The sequence below is a fragment of the Clinocottus analis genome, unplaced genomic scaffold, assembly GCF_023055335.1.
Source record: "Clinocottus analis isolate CAN_PGR_092001 unplaced genomic scaffold, fCliAna1.0.p SCAF_7, whole genome shotgun sequence".
NCBI lineage: Eukaryota > Metazoa > Chordata > Actinopteri > Perciformes > Cottidae > Clinocottus > Clinocottus analis.
In genome coordinates this window covers 6,561,844-6,571,997 of record NW_027176229.1, presented here as the reverse complement: position 1 = coordinate 6,571,997, position 10,154 = coordinate 6,561,844, and the positions used below count along the sequence as shown (strand labels likewise).

Genomic DNA, 10,154 nt, shown 5'->3' with positions numbered 1-10,154 from the left:
ATCGTACATCATTTCCGTCAAAGTCATTTCACCTTCAAAATAAAACTCGTGAGAGGCGCCGTACCCAAAAGTGTCCTACATTCACTTTATGCGCGACAGAATACACGTAAGCAACACAACATGAATTAATTACATGAACATACATTTGCAATACATTTTTAAAACGTTTCCCTTCAATCAAAACATGATATTAAAAAGGGTTGAAGAAAAACCCAGATCATTCATTAATTAAAAAAAACAAACATAATTATGAAATCCGAGTAAAATTTGACCGGAAGCACCTGTATTCGAGCCATGCCAGCCTAACAACAAATGTAGCACTGTCCCTTGAAAAATCCTATTTATTTGTGGTATAAATGTCGGTCTCAGTATTACAGGCAACATCATTTACCCCCCTCGCATGCCATAATTGCTACTTTGCAATAACAGCACAGACAAACTTCCAATAAAATTTAAACATTTACACAATATTTGCTTTACCTTTTTGCCCAGCTATTTGACAATATGAATACGGACCTATGTGAACGTAACACCGTGAATGGCCGTGAACAAATATCTGATTAACGTTAGCTGTCCTCCACTGCTGCTTTTTGAACAAGCACCATATGAATGTGAGATGTTATGGATATCTTGGCCCAACTTTTTGAAAATCAAAATGTTTATTTTTGCGTTGTTAGTACACTTTCCTAAGTTGATCTGTGATGCTCTCAGCCGGAAGATGTCGCTGTAAACTCCCCTTCTCGCTCACAACGTAAACATCAGCTGTTCCAATGAGGCTCAACGACAGCTAACAGCTAGCAAACAAGTTGCTGAGCCCCGATCGCCAACAAACTGTTGCGGTAGTTACATATAAGCTATTTATGGCGCCGATGTTATGGGGGCGGGGATCTGACAACACGTGGAAGATCGAGTGAACATGCGGATATGTGACTGCACTTAAGACAACGTGAAAATGGACAAGGTAGAAAGAAACAACGGGCGTGTGTGTGTGTGTGTGTGTGTGTGTTTTAGCTAGCAAGCAAGTCGGTGTTGCGGTCTAATAAGCGACCATGTTAACGGGCGACTTTCAGCCGAACGCGGCTATTGACGGAGTTACGACAGCCGTTGAGAATAAGACGAGAACACGTAGCTGCCCTCGTGAACGCCGTATTGTCAAATGTGTATGTGATAAAGACGGTGTTTATAAAATGGATTGAATTCTATTGAAAAAATCAACAATGCGACACTCACGAGGACAGCTAGGTGTTCTTCATATTTTCAACACATGTCACCAGTTAACACGGAATCCTGTTGAACCGTAACACCTGTAACGATAACGTATGTACTTTTTAGCTAGCCGTAACTTTTAGCTAACTGTAGTGAAGGCGTAGTTAGATGATACTTTGAAGATTAAAGATGGTTTAAAGACACCAAATCAGCTGTTGGTTATTACTTTTGTTAAAAGATCAAGTTTGTAAACGGGCTACAAAAAAATAAGACTATGTAGCGTCAGCTAACGAAATGCTTATTTTTTTGAGTTAATAATTAGATAGTTTAGTTCACCAATGTTAATCGTTAACAAAAAGTTGTGCCAAACAAATTTGGCCGAGTAAAGTGTGAGTCAATAATGGGAATTTGCGATGAGATAGGTATTAAATAAGCATGGCGACACATGGCTTTACTTCCAGGCAAATGTCGTCTTCAAGCAGGCTGTTAATGACAGACTCTTTCCTTGTAGTCCCAAGGAGGCAAACTGTCACCTGCTATCCAGCCTTGTGACCATAAACAACAGAGGAAATGGGGGAAAGAGCCTGCAGAGCCCCACACAGACACACCATCCCCTCTGATGTTACCAAATCCATATGTGTCTCATCAGAGTTTCAGAGGGTAGGAGGATGATCACAGATGTTTACTTGATTAAGCAACCATTTTTTGACCTTAATGGTCTGATGTCAAGCCCCTTATTTGTGTGAATGTCTGAACTTTGTGAAGGAACACGAGGAGTTCAGGCATGAGCCAAAAGCAGCATACGGCCAATTCAAATGGAGCAGGAAAAGGGGTAGATGTGTCAAGGAGCCATGGCTACAGCAGCAGCCGCCGTGTTAAAGAGACAAGTGAGGATTTCCTGCAGAGAGATTGGTCCACAACGGGTCCTCAAGTCAAGGTGGGTTTTTTGGTTTTAATCATCAGAAAGATCAGATGAAACAAACTTTCTTCATGAGATTGATTTTAATGATTTCTATCCATCTCCACAGACATCAAAAGGCAATAATGGCTCTCCTGCTCAAGTCAAAGTGATGGGCAAGATCTCACTGGATGCACAGAAAAAAGGTAGATGTCACTCATGACAATGTTTTTCATTTTTAATTCATTTCCGTTATGTACAAAGTATGACTCCCACAGAAAGATGCATATGTACTGAATATTATCCAGGACAATTCTGTTTTAAATTACATGATTTAATAAAAAACAAATGCATATAATATAAATGGCAAAAACAAATTAGACACTCAGGACAGCAGCCTTTGATCTGCTGATTATTCTTCCATTGTCAAACAACAGTCTTAGTTTATCATTCCACATTTTAATCTACAAAAGGAAATTCACATGGTATCTTAACTTTATCCTGAATGATCCCAGGCATGTCAGATCATTAATCATATACTTGTTATCTTACTCTAATCAGTATAAGTGATATTGCAGCTTTTGCTTCCAATTGCACCACAGGTTATAGAGGGACAAGCTCTCTCCCAAACTCAGCAGGGAAGTCAAAACCAGCACAGGCAGACTTTGTCCCATTTGAAGTGAAGATGACTGATTTCCCAGAGTTAGCTGGTGGTTCGCTGAGCAAAGCACGCCCTCCTCTTACTCAGAAAGAGTGCTGGGGTCCAACTCCTCCATCGTCGAGCGCTCAAACGCAAATATCGGCATCTTCCCGGAAGGTGAGATCACTAAAATCCCTAACGTAGTTATACTCCTGAATTGGTACTAATGTCCTTTTCTGTTCAATAGTCTGTTAGGAGAGGACCCCCAACACAAACTGACCCCCAACAAATGGCCAATAAAGATGAGCCAGATTATTCTTCTGCGTCACCAGGTAGGTGAAAGTCCCCGTAGTCAGTTTTCTGGTGACTACAAGACGGTGTCAGTAATAATTTACTATTTCTTTCTTTTTGTGAACAGCTCAGCCGGTGGGGAATTCTTGGGCTAATGTTGCCTCTCAGCCTCCAAAGAAACCTATCCCTAAAGAGAAGACAACCAGCAGTAATCAGGTTAGATTCAGGCTCTCAGCATAATAGCTTAACTTTTGCAATTCTTTAAAAGTGATTAATTCAAGCATTAGCAGGTTTCAACAAGTCTTAAACTTGAAGATTGGTTCTTGCCTTGGCTGTTTAGTCTCTAAAAGGTGTCAGCCTCTCTTAGATCATGAAACATAGTCTTTTAATAAATCTCTAGGTTTTTCTGCGCTGCCTGTTATTAAACATTGTTTTCACTTTTGTGTCTCTTCAGAGGGAGGAAATGGCTGCACAGCAGGAGGAGGGAGCCTCAGGAAAGAAAAAACGAAAGAAAAAGAAGAAGAAGGCTAAAGATGCTGGTGAAGATGCAGAAGATGAGTCTGAAGAGCCAGCAACGTATCAGGAGCTTCCAAAACTTGAGGTTAATACAAAAAATAATAATTAACGTCCATATTTTTATTCAATTAAAAAGTTTTTTTGCAAGTGAAGAAAGATGATTTTTGTTGCCATGTTGTCTTCTCAGGATGAAGAGGAGTTTCCAGGCTTGACGCCTACTCTGACTGTAACTGATAAACTCATAACGAGCAGCTATGCAGCAAAACTATGCAATGAGGTACATATCCACAGTTATTTCTCCTGCCGTTGTTTTTCTATTATAATTATAATACTGGTGGAAAAATGACAACCTGTCAGGTCAGAAGCTTGTCTTCAACATTATGTAGTAGGTAATTTGCAAAACCTTTTGTTGCGTTTTTCTCCCAGGAAAACCAAAGAGAAGTTAAGCATCATTCTGCCGACCACATCAAGGAAAAATCACCTGCACCAAAACCTCAGCCGCCAGAGATGGCTAGGAAAGGACAGGTTTGTATTTTTGTTATACGTTCAAACGGTGTATTTGGATATTACCCTAGAGTAAACGGTAGAGATTGTTTTTGGTCTCCTGATTTCTAGAAAGCTGAAAAGGTTTCCGGGAAGAAAAGCAAAGTTCCTGTTCAGCTGGACATTGGAAACATGTTGGCCGCTTTGGAAAAGAAGCAGTCTCAAAAAGCAAAGCAGGACGCCAAACCAGTCATTCTCTCAGGTGGGTTGTGTTTGGCATTTTGACTTGACATGAAGGCTTCCTAATTTCTCTCTCTCTAAATGATAGAGAGGATTTAAAAATGTGTTGATTCCAGTATTTAAGTTTTTAAGACCACGTCTACTGATCCAGATATGTTGATGCAGGGTATGAAAACTTACCTCACAGTGAATTTCCTTTCAAATGATTTATTTGCAGTTGGTGGCGGACTACCTGCTGTCCAGAAGCAACCACTAGTCCAAAAGAAGCTGCCATGGCAGCAGGATAAAATTGCACACAATCCTCTGGACTCCACCAGCCCTTTGGTGAAGAAAGGCAAGCAGAGAGAGGTGCCCAAAGCCAAGAAGCCGACTCCTCTCAAAAAGGCACGTCCACCTACATGCTTTGGAACAAACACAGATGCACTACATTTACTGTGACTATATTTTCAGCGGTGCAGCCTTTCTTAGTATATTTCTGTTTCTCAGGTCATTTTGAAAGAAAGGGAGGAGAGGAAACAAAAACGTTTGCTGGACGAGAGAGGACTGCTGCCTGAATGCGAGTTTAAAGCTGCCAGTGATGCTGCAGAAGAAGGAGAAGAAGTAGAAGAAGAAGAAGAGCAGTGTGAAACAAAGGCCACAGGTCCGATCAAACATGTGAAACAACATAATTAGTTTGAGCCTCACTGTTAAGAACATTGAGTATATTTTTGATGTATATTCTTTGTTTTTTGTGCTTCTGTAGCCTCAGATGAGGTTGGAAGTCCGACAGAAGAGCTTGATGATCAGTCAGAGTTTAACGGCACAAACCAGGAGGTAAAAGAGGCTGATGAAGAGGTCGACAAAGAAGAAATCGTAGAGCAACAATCCATCTCACCCGTGCCCTGCCCGGCCAATCGACCCAAAATCCACAGCAGAAAGTTCAGAGAGTATGTCTGTCAACTTTATTCTGAAGTTGTTATCTTTGTTGTTTGTGCAGAAATGAGGAAACATTTACCCTCACATAATTTAATCACTGTTTTTCTCACATTTTTGGTAACCGTATGTTGTAAAAGTATATTATATTGTTGTGCATGTCAGCTATTGCAGCCAGATGCTGAGCAAAGACGTGGATGAATGTGTGACGGCTCTGCTAAAGGAGCTGGTTCGTTTCCAGGACCGCCTGTACCAGAAGGACCCCATGAAGGCCCGCATGAAAAGACGCATCGTTATGGGGCTCAGAGAGGTTCTGAAGCACCTCAAACTCAGGAAGGTCAAGTGTGTCGTCATCTCACCCAACTGTGAGCGCATCCAGTCCAAAGGTACAAATGACTGAAACAATTGATTATCAAAAACAATTGCAGCTTAAGTTTCTTTCAATCCACTAATTATTTAAGCTCTCTGGAAAAGTGTCAGGTTGTTTTTGTAAAGCTCCCCATCCAAACACAGGTGCCAACACTATAATTAAAATAGCAGAATATCTTCATCTCTCCCCTCTTTTGGCACAAAACCCCCAGCACAGATGTGTGATCTTGGCCAGTGTTTTCAGTTTTATCCCCCACGGATTGAATTTTAGTACATTTTTGGTGAGAAAAGTGCAGCTTAGTGTGGACATATGGGCAAAAGGGAAAGACATGTATGTATTTATCCAGGTAAATGTGTACAGATGCTGACCGGGACAGTTTTTGCAAGCTCATACTCATTTACAAATCTAGACCTGGGAGCAACGAGGTAAAGATGTGCACTAGGTGAAAACACAAAGTTTCTTGAAAACTGTCCCCTTTCGCAGGAGGCCTGGATGAGGCTCTGTACACCATCATTGACACTTGTCGGGAACAGGGGGTGCCATTCGTGTTTGCCCTCTCCAGGAAAGCTTTGGGCCGTTGCGTCAACAAGGCCGTGCCCGTCAGTCTGGTGGGCATCTTCAACTACGATGGTGCACAGGTGGGGTATATGTCCAGCAGTGATACATACTCATCACTAACAAGACAACGACAGTTAGCATCTCAATCCAAATATTTTTTAAAAAGCTGAGAAGTTTCTTTCTTACCCGACAGGACTTCTATCATAAGATGATCGAGTTGTCGTCCGAGGCCAGGAGAGCCTACGAGGTGATGCTGTCGAGCCTGGAGCAGACAGGCCAGGCTGATGCAGAGGCAGAGGAAGCGGTGAACATTGAGGACAAGCTGCAGATCAGCAGCCTGGCTGAGAAAACTGAGCCCGGTCCTGACACCACACAGCCGGAGGAACCAGAGTACAGTAAGTTACCGTCCCAACCCAATATTTGTGACACGGCTCTTTTAGATAAATTTGGTTGAAGTTGTAGTTGTAGGTAAAGAAGTTAAGGAGTTGGAGCATAGAATAACAGATTCCCCTATTGAAAGTCCGATAAATATTGTTTTGTGTTTCTTCTTCCAGTAAAAATATGGAAGAAAATGTTGGAGAAGGATTGCAACCACAAATTTCTGAACTTTGAGGAGCAGATGAGCTCCATGCACTTGGACAGTGTATGTGCTGAAAACACTGATGAAGATGACAAGAGTTGACAGTGGCCAATCCCTCTGTGCCTTAACAATGATCGAACCCCATCTTGCTGATGATCTGCTTAGAAGAAACTCGAATGGATCAAAGCCCACATGATACAAGCTGCTCCGCTGCAGTGGTTGTCAACCTGAAGATTTGTGTCAGGAAATCATTTATGTTGCTAAAGTTTACAATGATTTATGATTTTTTTTTTCTTCTTTTTTTAATGAATTGATTGCACTCAAACACAAACAAAGTAATGCATCGAGCTTAAGTAAAGATAATTAAGCAATGCTATGTACTTTAAGAGTGTGCGTGGGTTATAAACTGGAGAGGTTTAATCACTGATTCATCAGGACGAAACTATTCACTTGAAGATGTCCCACAATATGAGCCTTCAACCATGTTGTCTGTGAACAAGACTCGTGGATGTGCAGGGGTGCACATACTGAATGTGTATACAATATCCACCAGCGAGACAGCACGTAGACATTCTCAGTGGTGACTTCTGCCCTGGAGCCTTTATGGTGCGTTTTTGATTTTATCTCGTCAATTCCGTGAAGTTTTAAAGTGTGAGTTTTCGCTGGCATCTTCGCCCTTTATTTAGGACATTAGAGAGACAAAGGAGGAAATAGAGGCCGAGTGAAAGTTGATGACATGCAGCAAAAGTCCACACACACATTGCTATTACTTGGACAGGGCTGATATGGGCTCAAATAAGGGTTTTTAAGATTTTGAGTTTGTGTGACCAATTTTATTTCACATTCAAAATCTGTTTTTTCACAGATTTACAAAGGGTGATAAACTTCTCAATTATTTCTTTTCGTCACTTCACAATCTCAAAATCTAATTGAACCTTATTTTGACCCACAGTCTTAAACCTTGAGGCCACCACAACACTTGAGTTTAGAGTTGAACATGTTTAGTTTTGTTTTTTTTATCCTGATTGCACTACGTACTAGAGCCTGTGCGTCTTTGTTTTAAATTGTATAAGACTACCAAAGTACTAAACATTTCATGTCATACTACATGTGATAGAAGTAAAAGTCAGAGCATTTTACTTTCTTTTAAAAGGAAAAAAGAGCAAAAATGTTAGAAAACATTCAAACTGTTTACTTGACAAAAAAAAAGTTTTGTTCATCCACATGATGAGGTATAAAAAACAATATATATATATCATCATAATGATACAACTAATTACAGTAATCTAAACTACTAGGAGGCAATATGCGTTAAAAAAAAAGCAATAAATGAAAATTTGAAAATGATCAGAATTATTTAACGGTCCGATCTCAGATGACTCAGACGAAGTTTGTAAAGGAGGGAAGAAGTATGATTGGGACCTACAAAAATGAAATGTGGTCGTGAATATTATTGTTGCTGGAATAGGATTGGGTTCATGTCAGATGACATGCGGAAGTCTTGCTGCAAGTCTACAGGAAGCATTATTACATTAAGCCAGAAAAAGCACATGTGTAACATATGGCATTAATGAATTTGTTTGTTTAAAAAGTCTATACAGTTGGACATTTCATATTAATCTTGCAGTAAAAGTTTGACATTTTGGGATATCTGCCCATCCACTTTTTGGTTGAGTTGTACCAGAAGATGAGATCGCTCTCGTATCAGTCTTATTACCGTTTTATTATACGACTACAGTCAGCAGCTAGTTAGCTTAGCATAACACTTTAAATGAGCACAGCCTATGAGAACCTCTTAAGCTTGCAAGCAAACACACTGTTTGTTTTCTCAGTGCAAAATAACTATTTGTTGGTTTGTTTGTATTTTTCTCTTCAGTTTTGCTTAAGATCAAACAAACAAAATGGCACGTGTCAATTAGTAGGTATCAATTTTGTCATCTAATTTGCCACCAGAAAGTGAAAAAGTAACTTCTGTCTTCTTTAAATGCTATACAATGGTTCAATAGGTTCTGTGGTAATGAGACCAAACTGTGAAATAATAGGAATTGTAAATGCATGAAGATTTGGAACAAAGGAAAAAAAAGATTAAAAATAATGTTAAGATATACTTCCTGATTTATTTCTGTTATAAATCATTGAATATAAACTCTGAATGTGAGATGGACTGTTGGCTGTATTTCATTATAGGACAGATACAACAATACTTAGTTAAAAGAAAATGGTCTGATGGTTCAGTTGCATGTTGAATAGGAAAGTAAAATCAGACAACTATTTTGAGTTGATTCATTTTCTTCTTTAAGCAAAATATCAGTAGAGTGTCATCTTCTTGGAGAAGACGATACAGTGTTACTTCAAATGAATGTGGGTCATTAATAAACAAAGAAAAATTACACATTGCTTTTTTCCTGGTAATTGTACATTTGTTATACTTTGTCCAGAGATAATACAGACAATTTAATTTCTCATCTAAATAAAGAATCTGAAAATTCTGAAAAATCTGAAAAATCTGAAAAATTACATTTTGTTTATTTGGGTGAATGAAAATATCACACATCACATCTCCCATGAGATCCCTTATAAAAACTATAGTTCACAAATAGACCGGAAATGCATCTTTACAGCAAAATGAATCCAGGCTTTGAACTGCAGTGCAAAGAGACATTCAACACCAGACACGGTGCTCAAAATGTACAAACATTATAAAATGCCACCTGCTATAAAATACTCCCACACCTGTGTCAACACATTTAAATGTTCTTCCTAATGCTTTACTAAAGTGGCCTCTAGATGCTGTACATCAGCTCCAGGAACAATCATTCTTTTAAAAATCAGCTGCATTTTTAAGTATCTTACAGAATTAGTAAACAGTTTAGTTGTTTGGACTAATATCATGTTTATGTGTCTGTTTATTTTCTTACAGAGAAATCTTCCGTGTGAAAGCACGATCTTAAGAGCAAGTATGAGCAGAAAACACAGTATGGCATTTAAAATGTTCTGTTGTAATGTGGGTGTGTTGACTTTTATTTTCTGCACATCCCAAATAAATCATTATGTAGTAATGCCATTCTTCTGTTTTCAGTCTCAACATATCCCATGCAAAGACCAAAACTAACAGATTAATTGATGTTTGTAACGTAATGAAGGTTAACGTTGGGCCTTTTAGATAATATTTACGAGTTGGAAACAAAAACATACAGCTGAGGCTGATGGGAATGTCCTTAGTTTATCAGGTATTTTGTGCCAAACCAAAAATTGGACAAATTAAAATGTTGACATGATGCTGCCAGATGATGGTATTTTTAAATATTAGGTGTATTATTGCATATACGTAGCAAACCTGCTGTCCATACAAACATGTCCAAAAAAGTCTCTCCAAAAACATAATTTGATTAGATACGCGTGTCTATTAAATGAAATCCTTGAGTTATGGACACATAAGTGTTTTGTGAGTTCACGGTGA

At 39.2% G+C, this 10,154-nt stretch overlaps 1 protein-coding gene across 2 annotated transcripts; it reads left to right on the top strand.

The window, feature by feature from the left end:
- Nucleotides 1-765: 765 nt before the first annotated feature.
- secisbp2 (SECIS binding protein 2) lies at nucleotides 766-9,084 on the top strand. 2 transcript variants are annotated; one of them, XM_068566654.1, is made up of 18 exons: nucleotides 766-961; nucleotides 1,718-1,866; nucleotides 1,972-2,143; nucleotides 2,235-2,310; nucleotides 2,707-2,921; nucleotides 2,992-3,076; nucleotides 3,163-3,251; nucleotides 3,490-3,636; nucleotides 3,739-3,828; nucleotides 3,978-4,076; nucleotides 4,167-4,296; nucleotides 4,492-4,658; nucleotides 4,761-4,914; nucleotides 5,017-5,200; nucleotides 5,352-5,572; nucleotides 6,040-6,194; nucleotides 6,308-6,509; nucleotides 6,669-9,084. In XM_068566654.1, the coding sequence occupies exons 1-18, from the start codon at nucleotides 953-955 to the stop codon at nucleotides 6,794-6,796; spliced, it is 2,472 nt and encodes an 823-aa protein (XP_068422755.1). In that variant the 5' UTR covers nucleotides 766-952; the 3' UTR covers nucleotides 6,797-9,084. The 2 variants fall into 2 exon arrangements, with proteins under 2 accessions (XP_068422755.1, XP_068422756.1); XM_068566655.1 differs by lacking the exon at nucleotides 766-961 and adding an exon at nucleotides 1,175-1,317.
- The last annotated feature ends 1,070 nt before the right edge of the window (nucleotides 9,085-10,154 follow it).